This window comes from Hyaena hyaena, unplaced genomic scaffold (assembly GCF_003009895.1).
Source record: "Hyaena hyaena isolate Hyena2069 unplaced genomic scaffold, ASM300989v1 scaffold_52, whole genome shotgun sequence".
NCBI lineage: Eukaryota > Metazoa > Chordata > Mammalia > Carnivora > Hyaenidae > Hyaena > Hyaena hyaena.
The window spans coordinates 3,014,673-3,035,822 of record NW_024080684.1 but is presented as its reverse complement, the minus strand read 5'-3'; the positions used below and the strand labels follow the sequence as shown (position 1 = coordinate 3,035,822).

The 21,150-nt window shown below is 37.9% G+C and overlaps 1 protein-coding gene across 4 annotated transcripts in view; it reads left to right on the top strand.

The window, feature by feature from the left end:
* Positions 1-21,150, top strand: part of UTRN (utrophin) — a 576,845-nt gene that overhangs the window by 182,259 nt on the left and 373,436 nt on the right. For all 4 annotated transcript variants that reach the window (XM_039230877.1, XM_039230878.1, XM_039230879.1 and 1 more), the window contains 10 exons: positions 758-835; positions 1,245-1,337; positions 3,460-3,632; positions 6,380-6,495; positions 7,335-7,495; positions 11,864-12,067; positions 12,945-13,126; positions 13,829-13,979; positions 15,345-15,464; positions 17,989-18,090. In XM_039230877.1, the coding sequence (XP_039086808.1) occupies positions 758-835; positions 1,245-1,337; positions 3,460-3,632; positions 6,380-6,495; positions 7,335-7,495; positions 11,864-12,067; positions 12,945-13,126; positions 13,829-13,979; positions 15,345-15,464; positions 17,989-18,090 (1,380 nt within the window). The remainder of the gene's footprint in view (positions 1-757; positions 836-1,244; positions 1,338-3,459; positions 3,633-6,379; positions 6,496-7,334; positions 7,496-11,863; positions 12,068-12,944; positions 13,127-13,828; positions 13,980-15,344; positions 15,465-17,988; positions 18,091-21,150) is intronic.

Below are 21,150 nucleotides of genomic sequence, written 5' to 3'. Positions count from 1 at the left end.
TCCCTGGCCATTGAGGCAGAAACTGCCTCCCAGATCACCTTTCTCCAGGCTGCCTTCCCAGTGGGGCCTTGTAATGCTACCTGGGACAGTGCCTCTGAATCCACCCTGCTCTGTGCACACTGATTGGTACAGTGAAGGTGACATTGCTTCTCAGTCAGTGTCCAGCCCAATTTTAATTTCTTTTTTTTTTTTTTTAATGTTTATTTATTTTGAGAGAGACAGAGTATGAGCAGAGGAGGGGCAGAGAGAGAGGGATACACAGATTCTGAAGCAGGCTCCAGGCTCTGAGCTGTCAACACAGAGCCCGACTCAGGGTTTGAACACATGAATCTTGAGATCATGACCTGAGCCAAAGTCGGACGCTTAACTGATTAAGCGACCCAGGTGCCCTGGGCCCAGTTTTGATAAAAGAAGCTTTCTCTCTGGACCATTGGTTCCCAAACTCATCTGTCTATTAGAATCACCAGGGGAATATTTTAGAAATTCCAAACCCATACTACATGCCAGGTTCATTAAGTCATCATCTTTGGTAGTTTTTGAATGCTGGTGTTAGGCAAGGGACTGAACTAGTGTCTCAAGATGTAAGTGGAGTGACGTGCATGCTATGGACACGAGCCTCCATGGTGGCCTGAGAAGCCAGCCGGGGCTCCTGGCGCAGAGGGGCTCTGCGTGTTGAGCTGTTCTCTGTACGTCTCAGTGTCCATGTTTGCTGGCAGTGTTGAGGCTGACTTATTTGATTCTGTATTTTGTTTTCTAGCCGAAGGAACGTGGCTCCACGAGGGTACATGCTTTAAACAATGTCAACAGAGTGCTGCAGGTTTTACATCAGAACAATGTAAGTGTGCCCTGAGACTTCCGGGGTTCTTTGGTGCTATCGGGATTACTTTTTGTTACACTGGCCACCTGCTCTGTGCATTGTCATCAACTGATTTTTCAAAACCTTTTTCTTTTTTTTTTTTTTTTTAAATATAATTTATTGTCCAGTTGGCTGGAAACATTTTCCTTACCACAAATATTGAACCTTTTCTGGGAGCGAGGAGACAGTCACGCGTTTTCTGATGACTTGATCGATCTATTGTAGAAATAATACATTTTTGAGATTTAGGTTTACCTGATTCTTTAGAGTGAAATTTCTCTTATCATCCACTTCTGTTGCTGTCCAAATGTCCTAAGACAAAAATCTTGGTTTATGTGGCGGAAGTATCTTAAAGGTTATTATTATTTTTGTTTTTTAACTGTGCTAGGTGGATTTGGTGAATATAGGAGGAACGGACATTGTCGATGGAAACCACAAGCTGACTTTGGGGTTGCTCTGGAGCATCATTTTGCACTGGCAGGTGGGATGCTTTTCAATCCCTTTTTAATAGAAATGGAAAAATGTATCATTTGTGTGTTAGTTGCTTAAGGCCACCATCACAGAGCACCATAAACTGTGTGGCCTCAACACCAGAAATTTATTTTCTCACAGTTCTGGAGGGTGGAAATCTGAGATCAATGTGTTAGTGTGGTCAGTTTCCTTTGAGGCGTCTCTCTGGCTTGTGGGTAGCCATGTCCTTCCTGTGTCCTCTTGGTATTCCCTCCATGTGTATGTGTCTTTGTCCTGATCTCCTCTTCTTCCAGCCAGAGTGGGTTACGGCCCATCCCTAAGATCCCATTTTACCTTAATCAGCCCTTTAGAGACCCATTTCCAAATACATTCTCATTACCAGGTAGTCGGGGTTGGGACATCAAGAATTTGGGGGACAGGGACACAATTCAAGTTCTAGTAATTTGGAATGAAAGAGTCAGACAAACAGTTCTATTTTCCTGGCATAGAAAAAAAGTATCTTTCTTTAAATATTAAAGTTAAAAAGTTGACATAATTTCAGATTTATAAAAAAGTTGCAAAAATAGCTTAAAGAATTCCCCAACACCTTTCATTCACACTCCCCAAATGCTGACAGTTCTCTCTTTTGTCTTCCTCTTTGCCTAAACACTTGTGTATTTTGTAAAAACAAACCTTTTTCCTAAAAGCAAAGAATTCTCTTATGTAACTAGAATATGATGTTAATATCAATATAAAATGTGCTATATACAATATAATACTAGCATCGTTAAGCATAATTACAGTATACACTAAAGATAATATGTAATTATTAAAATCAGGAAAATAATATCAAAACAATGCAATTTTGTAATCTGCATGTCCTTTGTAGATTTTGTCAATTGCCCCAATAATATCATTTATAAAAGAAAAAAATACATGATCATTCATTACATGTATTTTTCACATCTTCTTAGTCCTCTTTTATCTGGAGTAGTTTTTGAGTCTTTCTTTGTATTTCACGATATTGACCTTTTTGAAAAGTACTGGAGAGTTATTTTGTAGAATACCCGTCCATGTGGGTTTGGCTGGTATTTTCTTATGAATAGATTCAGATTATTCCTTTTTCAGCACAGGATGCCGCAGAAGTGATGTTGGGTTCTTAGTATCAGAAACATGTGCTTTCCATTAGGTTTTTTTTCTGGCAGTGTCAACTTTCATTGTTTGGGTTAAGGTATCTCCCCTGTAATGTGACTGCCTTTTGTTATTAAAAAGTAGCCTGTGGGGATATACTTTGAGGCTGTGTAAATATTTAGCTACTTACCAAACTTTTTTCCATTAGTTTTAAGATCCATTCGTAGTTCTTACCTGATCAGTTATTATTGTGATGCTTGGCAAATAGTGATTTTCCAATTTCAAATGCTCAAATGTTCCTTCTGCATTTATTAGTTGTCTTTCTACTTGTATGGAAGAGTTTCCCCTTGCCACTTGTTTAGGTATCTATTCATCCATCCATTCATTTATATATCAGTGTTCACTCATAAATTTTTATTTATTTGATAGGTTAATAATAATCTTTCACTATCATTATTTATTTTGCCTGCTCCTTCAAGTTGACTCTTGTGTCCTTTTCATAGGTCACATCATTCTTTGAGCATTTCCTTATAATACGTGTATCACTTTAGAATAAAATAGCAGTTCGAGATTATAATTGTTTTTATCATCATAAAATGTACTTCACTCTTTGATTTTGCAGTTCGTCAGAAGTTCTTCCTTTCTCATTTTTGTAGAAAATAAAAATTGTGTTCTTCTTATTAAAAGGTGTTTGTTAAATGTATAGTATTAAAAAATTACTTTGTGGTTATGAACGTAATGTTCACTGTAACCAAACTGAATATAGGTGTTGCTAAGATATAGAAAATACCATAATGTATAAAGGTATAAAGGTGAGGTAAAAATCCTCTCAAATCCTACTGCCGTAAAACAATTACTGTTAAAAACACTTTTATCTTTCCAGTGTTTAAAGGAAAATTTTGAGATAAAATGAATACCAATTACTTGATCCGTAATGGTTAATTGAAGTAATAGTCCTTATTCAAGGACTTGATTCCAGCGACTACTTTAAGTTATAGGCAGGCATGGTATTTTTTGAACAGGTAAAAGATGTCATGAAAGATGTCATGTCAGACCTGCAGCAGACGAACAGTGAAAAGATCCTGTTGAGCTGGGTACGCCAGTCCACGCGGCCATATAGCCAGGTCAACGTCCTCAATTTCACCACCAGCTGGACAGATGGACTCGCCTTCAATGCCGTGCTCCACCGACATAAGTGAGATACGACCCAATGAGACGTGGGCCTTCCCAATTTGTATCTCCTCTCTGTCTCTTCCTTACTATTCCTCCCTAAAGCCCTTTCCCCATGACCTCTCTGCACATGAAAAATATGAAGAAAAGAAACATGGAAGAAAATACCCATCAAGTCTTATTTCCATAGGACTTAAATGCCACAGTTCAGTGTCCGTGGTTTCTTCTACATATTTATAAGTTTAAAAAATGTAAAATAATTCACATAGTTGAGTCCCACTCATTCAGCACTAACCAGTAATATATACAATGAAATGTGTTACATTTTCATTCTCATACCAAAAAAGAAACTGTAAATTCAATACAGTTGCAATTAAATATAGACAACTGATTTTTTTTTTTGGTGAAACTTGTAATTATATAAAAGACCAACGGCCCAAGAAGAGCCAGTATACTCCTGAAGAAGAACCAGGCTAAAGTACTTCCCAAACAGAAATAAAACTAGTTATGAAGCTATATTTATTAAGACTATATATATATATATAGTCTATAAATAAATATTCAAATATAGTAATAGGCTGAACCACGTGACATTGCCAACATTTGACTGTTTTGACATATAAGAATGGCAGTTTCATATAGTTCAGCCTAACAGAATAAAGAACTCAGAAATAGCTCCATTCTGCTATATACCTGAGCTAATGTTGCAGATTAATACTATGGGACAACAGGTTACCCATAGGGGAATAGGTGTATTGGATCCTTACCTCCGTATACCCGAAAGAAAATTCCAGATGCATCAAGGATTTAAATGTGAAAGGCAAAATTTATTATATGTTTTATTGCTATTGTAAACTAATGTTTCAAGTCCCATTTCCTGTAGGTTTTTTGCTTATAGATAAAAAAAATTGACTTTTCTAAATCTTACATCTCAAAACTTGTTAAAATTTTACAGAAACTTTTACAAATCTTACAAAATGTTTTTATGTTTTTTAAAAAATTTTTAATGTTCAGTTTTTGAGAGAGAGAGAGACAGTGTGTGTGTGTGGTGGGGAGGGGCAGAGAGAGAGGGTGATACAGAATCTAAAGCAGACTTCAGGCTCTGAACTGTCAGCACAGAGCCTGACGTGGGGCTCAAACTCATGAACGTTGAGATCATGACCTGAGCCAAAGTCAGCCACTTAACTGACAGAGCCATCCAGGTACCTTAGTAGTTTTTTTTTTTAGACTGTCCATAAATCATAATAGTTTCTTCCCTCCTCTTCTTTTCTCTTCCCTCCTCATTTGTGCCTTGTCCTTCAGTACAATATTGATTTGAATTGGTGATAGTGAGCAGAATGTTTTGTTTGACATAATGAAGGGCATGGTTTCAGTGTTTTACCACGAGACTAATATCTGCTGTAGTTTTTTAAAAATTTTACTTTTTATCTAGTTAACGAACTCCTACATTCAAGTGTCTTTTACTTCTCCTTTATTAGTTTAAGAGGGTTGGACTCTGTTTTTAGTTCGTTTAGAAATGTTATCAAACAACTTGAATTTTAGCCCAGACATTTACCCAGCTGTTACTTAATTGATTCAGCAAGTATGTGTGGAGTGCCTGTGCTCGGTACAGCATGTATAGCAGAGAACAAGACAGGCAAAAATCCCAGTCCTGCTGGAATATCTGTTCAAATAAAGGGGGAAGACAATTAAATGAAAATGTAAGTTGCATAGCATATGGAAATGGTAAACGTGCTAAGAAAAACCTATTGGGCAAGAGGGGAGGAGGGCATATGGGAAGTCAGTGGGTAGAGAGGCATGAGTAGGAAGAGGAATAGGAGATGAAGTCAGAGAAGGGACTGAGACTGAGCATAGGGGTGGCAAATCCTAGAAATTAAGTGGATCTAGGATCCACTCTATCTAAGAACAGATAGAGTACAAAGAAAAGGATAAACGTTTGGGTAAATCAGTAACAATAATGTCCAATTTGTGGGATTAAAAGGAAATCAAGATAGAAAGGAAATACTAGACAATGGTAGTATGGCGGAGGATAATTGGTGAAAAGTTCTCTGAGGGCCTAGTTGTAGGAATATCCTGTGAGCAGATCAGACCTGGATTTTCTATTCTGCTAATCTTGGTCTTTAAATTGGAGAATTTAGTCCATTAACATTGATTGTAATAATTCATGTACTTAGTTTCATTTTTACCTCTTGTTTTAAGCTTTTCATTTCTTTTAGCTTTTTTGTATCTTTTTTCTTTGTTGTCCTATATTTATAGGTTCCTCTTCCCTTTTTTTCTTTTACTATTTGGAAAATATCATATACCATTTCTAATCTTTCACTGGTTACTTCATAAGTTTTAAATGGCATATTTGACCAATACTAGAAATTTAGAGTGTTTAACCTATTGTTTTCATATTATAAATTACTTTAAAAAGTAGTATTACAAGTCTTTAAGATATAAAAGATAAATTTCTTTTTTTAATGTTTATTTATTTTGAGAGAGACAGAATGTGCACACACATGCAAGTGGGGGAGGGGTGAGAGGGAGAGAGAACGAATCCCAAGCAGGCTCCACACTTACAGTGGGGATGTGGGGCTCAAACTCGTGAACTGTGAGATCATGAACTGAACTGAAGTCAGATGATTAACTGACTGAGCCACCCAGGTGCCCTAAAACATAAATTTCTTAATTTAAACTCACAAGTGAAATAATCTAAAACTGAAGTGTATTAGATTATAGCAATGTCCTATATTTCATCTTTACTCAGTTTTATTTGCATGGTAATTTCAGACCTGATCTCTTCAACTGGGATAGAGTTGTCAAAATGTCCCCAATTGAGAGACTTGAACATGCCTTCAGCAAGGCTCAAACTTATTTGGGAATTGAAAGGCTCTTAGACCCTGAAGGTATTGTTCACTGTTTAATTTCAATCTTGCTTTTGCTTCTTCTTTCCTTTTTGAAAAGAATAATGAGAATTGTGATGTATTTTTTCTTTTTGAGTATGGTGCAAGCTATTTAATTGGAGACAAGTTATTGCTACTATTATAGTTAATTTGTAGTATGCATTGGGAGGAAATGTAATTATGTCATTGGAGATTAGTTACTTGATACTAGCAGCATAAGACTTAGAGATTTAGGAAAATATAATTATTAGAGAAGCAATTCAGTATTTGGCTTATTTAATGCATTTACAAATGTTGCAGAGTTGAGTTCTAGACTTATTTTCCTATTATAAATAAAGTCTGTGCCATCTTTAAAAATTTTTTTTAATGATTATTTTCATTTTTGAGAGAGAGCATGAGCAGAGGAGGGGCAGAGAGAGAGGGAGATGCAGAATCTGAAGCAGGCTCCAGGCTCTGAGCTGTCAGCACAGAGCCCAACATGGAGCTCGAACTCATGAGCTGTGAGATTGTGACCTGAGCTGAAGTCAGACGCTTAGCTGACTGAGCCACCCAGGCACCCCAATAAAGTCTGTGTCATCTTAAATGGTAGCTTAGCTTTGAGCATTTTTGGGAAGCTTTTAGGGAATATTTTTAAGAAATGGGATATTGAACAAAGTAAAGATTCATCTTTGCCTTTATCTCTTGTTTCATGAAATAGAAATTTACTGAGCTATGGTATTTCAAGCATTATATACTAGTATTGTTTATGGGTACTAAGGGTAGTTATTTTATATCTAATATTGAGCAGTTCACATATTTTGGACATCTAATTTAAGCTGGTTCTTATTTTCTTCCCCTTTTAGATGTTGCTGTTCAGCTTCCTGACAAGAAATCCATAATTATGTATTTAACATCTTTGTTTGAGGTGCTTCCTCAGCAAGTCACTATAGATGCCATCCGTGAAGTAGAGACACTCCCAAGGAAATATAAGAAAGAATGTGAAGAAGGAGAAATTAGTATACAGGTACAGGTCAATTTTTTATTAAAAAGTTTGACTTGCCATATTGGTTTTCTCTTACATACTAGGGTTTTTTTCTTGACAGAGAGCATCTTGGCTTCTCAGCTTACATAGGCATAAGAAGTTCAGTTTATCAATCAGCGTGCTATCAAATGTCATATGCATGTAATGGAAAACTGTAGCTCAGCTGATTTTATTGGGAAGGAGCCATACATCATTTTACACAGTAAAGCTGGAGTTAGGGTCTAAGGCTGGGAACATGCAGCTGCATGATATGCCTAAGAACTTGACGTTTTCCCATCATCTATTCATTTTTTCTTCGTTGTCATGCTGAAGTTGCCTTTTCTCAGATCAGCCTAGTTTTGTTCTAAGTACTAATCTTTTTTTTTTTTTTTTGCCTCTGAAGAAAAGATTTTTATCATTATATTCTCACAAGGGCTATCAAAATATAAGCTTTATTTCCTCTTTTCATTTAGGAGGAGTAGTTGACAATAGGCTACTGTGTGAGTTTTTCATTGAAGGACTTAGAATGGTTTTATTCATCAGGATATAAATGTATTTTGGGGGGGAGATATAAAGTTATGAATTCTTCTTCCTGAATTTTCTTGTCTTAAATCAATCTATATTTTCTTACTCTGTTTCTTATTCTGTTTCAGTTCTCTTAATTCATAAAATGAGAATTTTAACAGTTGGATGAGACCTTGAAAAGTCATTTAGTCTAATGTGTTAGCAACCCAGAAACCAAGGGATACACATGGATTTCAGAATGATAAGAAGTACGTTTTAGAGAGAAAGCATGGGATTTGAAGCTCCAAGCTCATCCCTGTTACTACTTGTTTTGTTTCTTGCTTACCTTTTCAACCACAGTTTCAGCTGCAAAATCTGGATAAAATCACCCCACTTCGTAAAGGTAACTCAGAGTGCTGACTGTGATAATCATAGGCCCTCAATAAGCAGCAGCTATCACCATTATAACTTATCCTTCTAGATCTCTTTTGGCATTTGATTCATTCTCATTCAACAAGTTCCTTTTTTAAAGATGGAGGCACCTAGGTGGCTCAGTTGGTTGAACGTCTGACTCTTGGTTTTGGCTCAGGTTGTGATAACGGGAATGTGAGATTGAGCCCCGTCTTGGGCTCCACACTGAGCCCAGAGTCTGCTTTGGATTCTCTCTTGCTCTTTGTCCTCTCTCCTGCTCACTTTCTCTTTCTCTCTCTCAAAAAAAAGGTTAATTCTCATATAATGATAATGGTCTTGTAGTCGACATAACACTTTATTTTAATTCTCCAAACCTTGGAGAACTTACTTATTATTTCAGATTTTCTTTGGGTAGTAGGTACCAATCCTTTTATTTTCTCCATTTCAGAAAATATCATGACTTACAGAAAAATAAAATAACTTCTTGAGGGAGAGAGGGCAAGAGATGTGTGCAATTCTGAGCCCAGGATTCTTCGGTAGTTTTGAAAATCAAATGACATTAAGGAAAAGCCCTAATGTTTTATAATTGACTGAAAAAAATGCTGGGAAGCATTTGTCTCTAGTAGTGTAGTTATTATCCTCCATTAATGATGTGCCTGCTAAGTGATTCAGATAATCTTCTGAGGTTGCCTTTTAGTTTTAAAATCACTTCTTTATGGGATCGGAGTACCTTTTGTCAGAAAGATGGGATATTTTACTTCATATAGTTAAGGCCATTCCTTCTTAAAAAGCAAGAAAGTTTCATTTATCTTTCATGATGTGTAGATAAAATAATCATTTCTTTTTAGTGCTCAGGATTACATGATAAGAATTGCAGAAGCCATTTGCTTGTTGATTAAGGGCAAGTATATTAAAACTAACCTCTTCATTTGCGTACTTTCATTAGTGCCTTAGAGGCTGAAATAAGTTAATTGAAGAAATAAAATGTGCTCAAGTTTTAATCATCTACTCTTTGACAGAGTCTGCCACCTGCTACTTTCCAGTGATCGCTGATAGCCAGCCTTCCTTTCTGGCTCTTCCTACAGACATATGCTGTAGAGCCATTAGGTGGTCAGCAAAAAATGTTTGCATTTCTCTCTAAATCAAACTTTCAGTTGAAAGTCCCCTCCCATGTTTCACTTAATACCTTCTGAACATTTGCAGTTACAGTGCTTTCCGTCTCACCCCTCATGAAAACTAGTGTCTGTCTAAGTGACTGTTAGCTGGTCACTAACTGTCCTTGTTCTCAGATGTCCTCACTGTCGTATAGAGGCTTGGTAGTCAGTTATCTCCAGGGTTATCTCCACAGTTTCAGGATTTTAGGTCCAGAACTTACCTCATTTTCCCTTCTCTGTTGTTGACACCATCTGTGTCTTAATTATCCAGTGTTTCATCTGTGTGCTCCCTGATTCATTTTTTTTTTTTTTTTAAACTCTTGCAAGTGGTTTCCCGGGTCTGTCTGATTTTTCCGCTGGATTGTTTCTGCTGTGTGTTTTTTTTCTGTTCCAGCCTTCATGCTGATCAGAGGCCTCATCTTCTCTTATAGTTTACAAGACCCAGACTACCTCTGTAATTCATCTCAGGCCACTGCTTTGTGGTCCTCATGGACCTTTCCCTCTTCTTCCAGAAGATTTTATACATGTGGCTCCTCCATCTACCTACTATTTGCATGACAAACTTCTCGTCTTTTCTGTTTTGTTGGGACTTTTTCAGAGAAGTCTTCCCTGATTAACTATTGAAATCCACCCCCCCACACCCATGTGCACTCACGCACATGCGCGCGCACACACACACACAGACACACTGTTTCTTGCTGTCACGATATTTTTCTAAACTACGTTAAGAATTTTATAATGTGTTTTAAGAGCATTGGGAAAGCAGTGAACGATTTTAAGCAAGGAAGTCTTATGATGTGATTATGTTTTCCACAGGCCCTCCTGCTCCTGTGTAAGAAGTGGATTGTAGAGGTGGGAGTGTGGGGGGCCAGTGATTAGCAGGCAATTGTAGCTCTGAGAACAGATATCAGTTTTTGTGGAGGTGGAAGGGTCTTGATGGATTTGGATAGATTTTGAAGGTAGGGATTGCTTACACATTAAATGTGGGAGGTGAAAGACAAACCAAGGTGGGCTCGCTAGGTTTTTAGCTGGAGGAATTAAGTGCCATTCCAATAGGAATGGATGAGACCACTGAAACGAAGTATACAGAAAAGAAAAAGGGCCTAAGACTTAATTTTGAGGAGCTTCGTTACTTAGAGGTTGACAAATACTATTTAACCAGGAGGAAAGCCAATGTGGTGTTACCAAAGCAGGGAAAGGAGAGCCTGAAAATAGTGGGGAGTGGTCAGCCATGTTGGATGCTACTGAGAGCTTAAGAGACTTAGGGTAATCAGATCTCTGGATTTGTTTGGAGTAGTTCTCGTTTATTTGTGTCGTCCTAGCACCATTATTATCAAAAGCATTCTAGTTTGTTGTTTTAATTACATGGTCACTCTAAAGATGATGGGAAGGTTATTGATGACATTGACAAAAGCCTTTTCAGGTGAGTAGTGGGGACCAAAACCAAATCGGAGTGAACAAGATTGTTGACAAACTATATGTGCTAAATATGTGAGCATTTCATATATTGTTCTCTCTATATTTTTGTATGTTTGAAACATGTACAAATTGTGGAAGAGAAGTAATAAGGTGGAGGCAGGCTGTACACAGATTTTAAAGAAGTTTTGCTCTGAACAGGAGCAATGAGTGAGATTGTCAGTTTGGTTCTAAAATTCAAAGTGTATGAGAAAATACTCTATTGCTTAGGAAGAACTTAAGGTGAATTTATTCCACGGGTCCTTAAAAAAAGGCCAGTGAGTAAGCTTGAGGGCAACTGCCTCAGAAAATGCCATCAGTACAACAGTCTGCATGTGTGGCTGTATTTCAGCGTCTAAAATGCAATGCTAAGTGCAATTCAGTAAAACTGGGGGTCAAGACAGAGTTCCAGTTTCTATTTTTCCTTCAATTATATCCATCCTTCAAGGCCCAAAATGTTCCAAATTCTCTGTAAAACTTTTCTATTTTAGCCCTTGTTGAACTCAAATAGCATCCCTTGTTTGATCCATGGAATTTATAGCTCTGCTAATAGCCATTTTATTTTTGTTCAGAAGTGATACATGTGGGTTATTTATTTCTCTCCAACTATATTAGAATCTCTGTGAGAACAGAATCCATGGGTGTATTGCACTTTTGTACTTGTTGTCTTCCTAGCATGCTTTTAATAAATGCTTCCTGCCTGGTTCATGGCATTGCTTGCCCAGCCCCTGAGAATTGGATGGATGCCTATGTCATGGTGGCACCTCTCTTAAGGTTCTCCATGACAGTGTGTCTTTGTTGAACACCTTCATGATGCTGTGGACGTTTCTTGGGGTTGTTTTCCTAGAGCTCGGCACCAGAGGACGAACACGAGAGTCCCCGAGCTGAAACCCCCAGCACTGTCACTGAGGTGGACATGGACCTGGACAGCTATCAGATAGCCCTGGAGGAAGTACTGACCTGGCTGCTTTCCGCTGAGGATACTTTCCAGGAGCAGGATGATATTTCCGATGATGTGGAAGAAGTCAAGGACCAGTTTGCTACCCACGAAGTAAATAATCTGTAGCTGATGTATCCACCGTGGTACCTGTGCCTTATTCAGGGGATCTACCCTGATAACTTGTTGTTCACTGAATTCTGCTCCACAGGATATGTGGTATTTAAATAGAGCTTTGGTATAAAATTGGGATGGGTGATTAACCCTGCGTTGGAATTAGGTTTCAGATTGTAATCTTTTTATGACTTGTGTGTTCTGTGGTGCCACTGACAACAGGTCATGTGTAGGATCATTGCTTCTGAAGCTATAGTTCTGTTGTAATAGTTAAAATGCAGTCTGGCTAATCAATACACCAGATCTTCAGGTTTTGAGTATTCCCTAGAAAGTGATTATTTTTATGTATTGGATGAGTAAGCAAATGTCATATCCATTCCTGTATAATTTTATAGAATGAAAATTTCCTACTAGTTTGAGGATATATGTTATATTGTAGGGTAATGATTTATTTACATGGAGATTTCCTTTTGATTAAGTAGTTTTTTCGGGTGGGTGTATTAATTGACAGGTTTTGATTTGCTATTTTGATTTGAAAATAATAGAAATGGTACTGTTCCTTACGCAGTTCCTCTTGGGTGAGCATTGTGTTTTATTTATGCTGTTTTCTTATCCCATGTTCACAGTCAGTAGCATAATCAACAGTTATTTAAAAATAGCTGGTATCAGCTATTGTTCTCTTTGATCTGTAACCCTTTTTACTGAGGCCAGCTGCGTATTTCCTACCTTCAGAGCTTAAACAATTGGATCAAAGTCTATTTTATTTATGCTCTACATGGAGACTTTTTTCCTGCAGCATTAATATTAGGCATTAACAATTTATTAATATTTTTTCTTCAATGAGCAGCTCACAAATCGTAATGATTTACCTTTCTAGGCTTTTATGATGGAGCTGACAGCACACCAGAGCAGTGTGGGGAGTGTCCTGCAGGCAGGAAACCAACTGATAACACAAGGAACTCTGTCAGATGAAGAGGAATTTGAGATTCAGGAACAGATGACCCTGCTGAATGCTAGATGGGAGGCACTTAGGGTGGATAGTATGGACAGACAGTCCCGGTGAGTGGAAGCAAAGAAACTAACACTCTGTCCCATCGACTGCATTGCGTAGTTTAGCTTAGTCAAAGCCTGCATGTCTGTGAAGACGAGGTAATTTTGGAACTTGCCTTGTAAAATTTGTACTTTTCTTTTTGTAATGCTGCTGGAATTGTGTGTGATCTTTGTTTCCTCTTCAATATGTTCACCAAATGAAAAGGCAGAAGTTGGAATACAGAAATTAGCAAAAAGGAGGAGACAGTTCATATGGGTAGTTATCTCTTTGCAGTATTAAAATCGGCCAACCATTAACTGGAGACGAAGACGGGACTATGTAGTATTTATCGACAATTCCCTCTTGTAACAGTTTGTAAGGCAGTTTTTTTTTTTTTCCCATGGTTCATTTTATTTCATGTATTGTGTATTAGGGAGCAAGCTTCATCCCATTGCAATTTCCACCTATTTAATAAGCAGGAATTCCTGATTGAAGAAACAATGATTCTGATATGAATAGAGGGTGCTGTTATTTGCATTCTTTGACCACATTTAATGGACTCTATTTAGGAAGAAAGTACAAGTTTTTTTTTTTTTTGAAAGACTAAATGGCACTTTAAATGGTTAGACAAAACTGTATTCCCTTACCCCATTTCTTTGGTGCCTGGAGCGTGTGTTTGCCTTTGCAAAGGGCAAAAGGAGTGGGGATGACGCGTGTTTGTCCCCGGACAGGCTGCATGACGTGCTGATGGAACTGCAGAAGAAACAGCTGCAGCAGCTCTCCGCCTGGTTGACACTCACAGAAGAACGCATTCAGAAGATGGAAACCTGCCCCCTGGATGATGATTTAAAATCCCTACAAAAGCTGCTAGAAGATCATAAAGTAAATCTGGCTCATATTTCTTTTAGACCCCATCAAATATGAAAAGGCAGCACTTAGCATTCTCAGGGGCTGATGATTCTATCATCAGTGCAGGGATGGGACACTTCTTCAGTGTTCTCATTTATTCAGTATCCGCTAGGGTGGAATTCGTGGCGGGGGGGGGGGTGATTTTCTAAGCAAGGGATGAAAGTGCAGGTACAGTTTTATAGAAGTATGTATCGTTCCAGTATGAAAGTACTTAGTGTTCCCAAGGCTTTCAAGGGTTTTTCTTTTGGACCTGTAAGTGGTTAAGGATTCTAGTGTGTTGGCAGTAATGTAGGGTGTGGGTAAAGAAGCAAATGGGTGGGGGTGCTGAGCTTCTGACTTTGGCTCAGGTCATGATCTCATGGTTCATGGGTTCCAGCCCTGGGTTGGGCTCTGTGATGACAGCTTAGAGCCTGAAGCCTGCTTCAGATTCTGTGTCTCCCTCTCTATCTGCCCCTCCTCTGCTTGTGCTCTTTCTCTTTCAAAAATAAATAAATATTTAAAAAAAAAAAAAAAAGCAAAGCCCCAGATTTATCTGTCCCTAGTCCTTTAATGAAAGCTGTGTTTTTTCTGTGGTATAGGAGAATATCAGACACTAGATGAGGAATCAGAATTTGGTAGATAATTTAATTTGGTCCCGCAGAAGATAACTTTTCAAAGTCAAATAAAATAGCTTCCCTGCAAATTGTTTGAAAACTTTTAGTTTTCAATGGAATATCTAGATAACTGATAGAACTTTAGGTACATTAAACACCATTCAGAGGCATTTGACAACACTATTGGTAGCTTTTAAACAAATTACCTATATACAGGCATCTTATGACCTTGCATACTCTTCCCATGGGAGACGGGAGAATGGAAGGCATTTGTATATCCTGAATTGCTTTCCTGGGTAGCTAATCTGAATAGCTTCTGACTGTCAAATAGCATTCTACTTATCTCTCACCTTACGTTATGCTGCACTAAAATGATCTCTGACTCTGCATATGTAAGGGTTTTTTTTGTCCTATCAGTTCTATGTTCTTATCTTAATTTCTAGTATATTCATTCAAGTCATCTATTCAACTTTTTTTTTTTTTGCCAGAAGTTGGAATAAAAGTTATGATATCCCATTTGCAATCTGTTATGACACTGCATTTTCAACCTGCTTTGGTTCATAATGAAATGTAAAGATGTATAAGGGCCTTGTTTCATTAGTAGAACACTTAGGGTAATGATTGAAAATTTAAACACGATGCCTCATTAAGTGTCCTTAATTACTACTGACAGCTGAGTGGATTTTAAAGAGGTAAATGTGAAAGGAGTAGAAATGATGGTGTATCTTTTTTTTTTTTTCTCTAGCATTTGCAAAATGATCTTGAGGCTGAACAGGTGAAGGTAAATTCACTAACGCACATGGTGGTGATTGTTGATGAAAACAGTGGTGAGAGCGCCACGGCTGTTCTCGAAGATCAGTTACAGGTATGGACCCTAGAGATGGGATACTCACAAGGACTCTGTGGTCTGAAACCCTTATATGGCACCCTTGTTCTTCATGTCCTATCTCACTGTTCATTTAGAAGAGTAGATTCACTTTTGGGGTGTGGGGTGTGGATGGCTCAGCTGGTTAAGCATACGACTCTTGATACCGGCTCAGGTCATGATCTTGTGGTCCGTGGGATCAAGCCCCGAGTCAGGCTCTGTGCTGGCAGGGCGGAGCCTGTTTGGGATTCTCTCCCTCTCCCTCTCTCTGCCCTTTCCCTACTTGTGCTCTCTCTCTCTCTCAAACTAAAAGTAAACATTAAAGAACTTACACAAAAATAAAAGAAGTAGACTAACTTTTAAATTGTACTTCCCAGTTGGGGTCCTAGAACTTGTGGGTTTACAGAAGTACCTCTGTATCTTTCCTTCTCTTCCACCCTGGGGATGGATGGGCAGGGCTGCTTGTGGTCCCCAGCTTCTCGTGCAAAATGGAAACAAGATTGGGAAGCAGTCTCAACAAATACTCTATAGACTTCTTGCTCAGAACTGCTTGAGGACTTTGTTGAAATGTAGATTCTGGGGCACTTAAATCCCTGGGAGTGGGTCCTGTGGATTGGCACTTAAGTGTATATTGAAATTTGAGAATTTCAGCCATGTAGGATTTAATTCCCTGTTTCTTTGGTGGATCAGTGCCTGAATTTCAACAAGAATTTTGGGATCCCCAACAAATTGTTGCTTTAGCACAGAGGTTATGGTCTATCTTTATAAGTCTTTATTAAGAGTGTTATTGGCATTTTATTTGAACAATATTTGGATTACCCAATATGGTGTTGCCAAATGATTTTCACTCACTTACAGGCTATAATTTCATCATACGAGATTCTTTTTCTTTTATAACACTTAAAGTTGGCCAGTGGTTCTGAGAATTATTGGTGTAGTTGTACTTAGTTATTACAGTAATCTGAGAGATAGGCATTCGTGTCTTGCCTATTTCACAATGAGGAAACTGAAATTCAGAAAGATCTTTGATGCCACTGAGATTTAAGTAGGCATTGAATGTTCATACCAAGACTGGAGACCTGTCTTTTGGCTGTAACTTCTCTACTCTTTGCATTCTACAAAGCTTGCAGTGGTGTTACATATTGAAATAATATAATATGAATTAACTAATTATTTGCACATGTAAGAAATGTAGAAATTAAATGTAGCATCTGTTAATCATTATAAGATGGTAATAAAATAATCTGTTGGGAAAGTCATCATGAGTACTGATTTTTTAAATGTTTATTTTTGAGAGAGAGAGAGAGAGAGAGAGCAAGTGGAGGAGGGTCAGAGAGAGGGAGACACAGATTTCAAAGCGGGCTCCAGGCTCTGAGCTGTCAGCACAGATCCTGATGCAGGGCTTAAACTCACAAACTGTGAGATCATGACCTGAGCGGAAGTCGGCTGCTTAACTGACTGAGCCACCCAGGCACCCCCATGAATAATGATTTTTAGACAATCAAATGTATTTATTTAGCATTGTTAGTACTGATACAAGATTCTGTTTCTGATTTTTGTGTAATATAAACAGGACGAATCAATTAAGTGTTTTTTAAATTTTATTGAAGCTCAAAAAAGTTTTTATAAGGTTAAATTTTTTTTCATAATTTTGGTATTATATGTGAAAATTTTCTTGGCACGTAAAAAGTGGTTGATGCAATGATTTTTTTTTTTAATATTTTTATTTATTTCTAGGAGAGAGAGAGAGACAGCGTGAGCAGGGGAGGGTCAGACAGAGAGGGAGACACAGACTCTGAAATAGGCTCCAGGCTCTGAGCTGGCAGTCAGCACAGAGCCCGACGCGGGCCTCGAACCCACGAACCGCGAGATCATGACCTAAGCGAAAGTCGACGCTTAACCGACTAAGCCACCCAGGCGCCCCGCAATGATTTTTTGAAAAGAAAATTATGACCTGAAAAGTTTGAAGCACAAAAAGTAGATATGTATGCCCTACTTTGAAGATATGTGTAAAAATGTCCAGTTCTCATATAAAAATCACAGTGATATGGAAAGAACAGGACTTTGGAGTCAAAAGTTTAAAAGATAGTGTTCTAGGGGCACCTGGGTGGCTCAGTCCTCTAAGCGTCTTGACTTCGGCTCAGGTCATAATCTCAGTGTTCCTGGGTTTGAGCTCTGTGTTGGGCTCTGTGCTGACAGCTCAGAACCTGGAGCCTGATTTGGATTCTCTGTCTTCTTCTCTCTTTCTGCCCCTCCCCCATGCACTGTCTCCCGAAAATAAACATTTGAAAGATAGAGTTCTAGTTGTACCACTTTCTAGCTATGTAATGTGAAATTGTTAAAGTCTATGGAAATTAGTTTTTCTCCTCTACAAACTTACAGGATTTGTCTGTTATTATTTTAAAGCAACTTTTATAAAAATATGTTCATAAATTGCTACTCTGTAGTAAAGAGCAATGGATGGCATGAATTTCTTTAAGGATCATTATAACTGTTGACAAAGGATGGTCTCTTCCTTTACTAGAAACTTGGTGAACGCTGGACAGCAGTGTGCCGTTGGACTGAGGAACGTTGGAATAGGTTGCAAGAAATCAATATATTGTGGCAGGAATTATTGGAAGAGCAGGTATGAAACTGTTATCCATAATGGACAAGACAGTTGGTGAAAAGTAACCCATCTTTAATTATGGCATTACAATAAACTTGCCTTGTTTACTTCCCTTTGAAAGGAAAATACACAAATAATTTTTATTATTTGAAAAATTAGATTTCTATGCATTTTATAACTGATCATGTAGCTTGTTCATGGAAATAATACTATATGGCTTTATTGTGGTAACACTTAATTTGATGTGTTCATTATTTAGAATCCCAGTATTTTTAGACATACTATGTTCATGCTTATGATTTTTCTTTATATTTCTGTTGGGTATTGTTTTTGAACTTGTATCAACACAGAGCCTAGCATTTTTAGCTTGGTAAATAGTGAATAAATGAGTCCACTCAATGCTTTCTGAATTTTATTTTTTTATTTTATTTTTTTTCACAAATAGTTTATTGTCAAATTAGTTTCCATGCTTTCTGAATTTTAAATCACAACAATTTTTCTTGGTTTCAGCCAGAATAACTACTGAAATTAATGAGAAAATATTATTTAGTGACACCATTAATTTAATACTGGGTTAATACTGTATTCTTTCCAATAAGGATTATAGCTGCCAATGAACTTTTGGCACAAAGCTGCCTCTTTAAGTATTCAGTCAGAGTGGTGACCCTTTGCCCACCCTCCATCCTTCCAGAAGAATAACTATCAAAACAGAATACAAATAAGCAAAACTTTTCTCCAAAATGTCAAACATCTGTGGTTTTCAAAAATAAGCAGATACTTTATTCCCACATCTCAGTGTCCATTTAGATTCTTTTAAATGGATTTCATTTCCATCCACAAAAAGCAACTATATTCTTTGCAAGGGATGAAAACAAGTGTATGATGTTTTGTGGTTTACTAAATATGGTGGCAGAGAGAACATCTTAAAAAAGTAGGTTGCAAAATTTGTCCCAGTTTAAATTGTTAATCACTACCTCCTGTCCCCCAACCTTTGGCCAGAATTTTCTTATTAAGAAGCCTATGATGGATTTTATTCTGACTTCTGAAATATTTACATTTCACTTTATAAATATTTACATTTACTTGGACCATTGTATTCAGGCCAAAGAGTCACATAGAATAAATATTACTCCAGTAGTGACAGGAGAAGGTATTGATTATTACAAAAGACAATTGTGTTACTCTTCTACTAAGTAAAATAATTTAAAATTTGGAAATAATTTAAAAATATTTTAAAAATAGAAAGTGACTAGTATTTTGGCCATTTGTATTACTTTAGATTTAAAACTGACCTTGGCACAAAAACAGACACATAGACCAATGGAATAGAATAGAGAACTCAGAATTGGACCCATATTTGTATGGCCAGTCAATCTTGGACAAAGAGGGAAAGAGTATCCAATGGAAAAAAGACAGCCTCTTTAACAGATGGTGCTGGGAGAACTGGACAGTAACGTGCAAAAGAATGAAACTCAATCACTTTCTTACACCTACACCATACACAAAAATAAACTCAAAATGGATGAGGACCTCAATGTAAGACAGGAAACTATCAAAACCCTGGAGGAGAAAGCAGGAAATAACCTCCTTGACCTCAACCGCAGCAATTTCTTACTTACTCGACACATCCCCAAAGGCAAAGGAATCAAGAGCAAAAATGAACTATTGGGAACTCATCAAGATAAAAAGGAAAAGGCAAAGGAAACAATCAATACAACTAATAGGCAACCACTGGAATGGGAAAAGATAGTTGCAAATGACATATGAGATAAAGGGCTAGTATCCAAACTCTATAAGGAACTCACCAAACTCTACACCTGAAAAACAAATAATCCAGTGAAGAAATGAACAGACACTTCTCCAGAGAGAACATCCAGATAGCCAACAGACACATGAAATGATGCTCAGTGTCACTCATCATCAGGGAAATTCAGATCATACCACACTGAGATACCACCTCATGCCGGTCAGAATGGCTAAACTGAACAAATGAGGAGACTCTAGATGCTGGTGAGGAGAAACAGGCACCCTCCTACACTGTTGGTGGGAATGTAAGCTGGTCCAACCCCTCTGGAAAACAGTGTGGAGGTTCCTCAAAAGATTAACAATAGAACTCCCCTATGATCCAGAAATAGCACTGCTAGGAATTTACCCAAGGGACACAGGAGTGCTGATGCATAGGGGCAGATGGACCCCAATGTTCACAGCAGCACTGTCAACAATAGCCAAATCATGGAAAGAGCCTAAATGTCCATCAACGGACGAATGGATCAAGAAGATGTGGTTTATCTATATAATGGAATACTACATGGCAATGAGAAAGAATGAAATCTGGCCATGTGTAGCAACGTGGATGGATTTCGAGGGTGTTATGCTGAGCGAAATAAGTCAGGCAGAGAAGGACAGATACCATATGTTTTCACTTATAAGTGGAACAGGAGAAACTTAACAGAGGACCATGAGGGAGGAAAAGGGGAAAAAATAATTGGGGAGAGGGAGGGAGGGAAACCATGAGAGACTCTTGAATACTGAGAACAAACTGAGGGCTGATAAGGGTAGGGCAGAGGGGAAGGGGGTTGATGGGCATGGAGGAGGGCATTTGTGGGATGAGCACTGAGTGTTATATGGAAACCAACTTGACAGTAAACTATAAAAGAAAATAAAAAAAATAAAGCTAACCTTTGAATGGCTTTCTGCTAAGCGTTAGCGTTGGAAATCATGTTAAGATGTAGAATTGGAGCCAATGTTGGTACCTAATATATGCATAATTTGCTTTGGCATGGAAAAGCATGGAATGAGACCAAATAAACTTAATCTGAATTAAAAAATTTTGGGACACCTGGGTGGCTCAGTTGGTAAGCGTCTACTTTGGCTCAGGCCATGATCTCACTGTTCATGAGTTCAGGACTCTGTGCTGACGGCTTGGAGCCTGGAGCCCGCTTCAGATTCTGTGTTTCTCTCTCTCTCTCTCTCTCTATCTCTATCTCTCTCTGCCCCTCCCCCCCCAAATAAATAGACATTAGAAAAAAATCTTTCAAGGGACTATCATTCACTTGGTTGCAGACCCTTTAAGGTAGT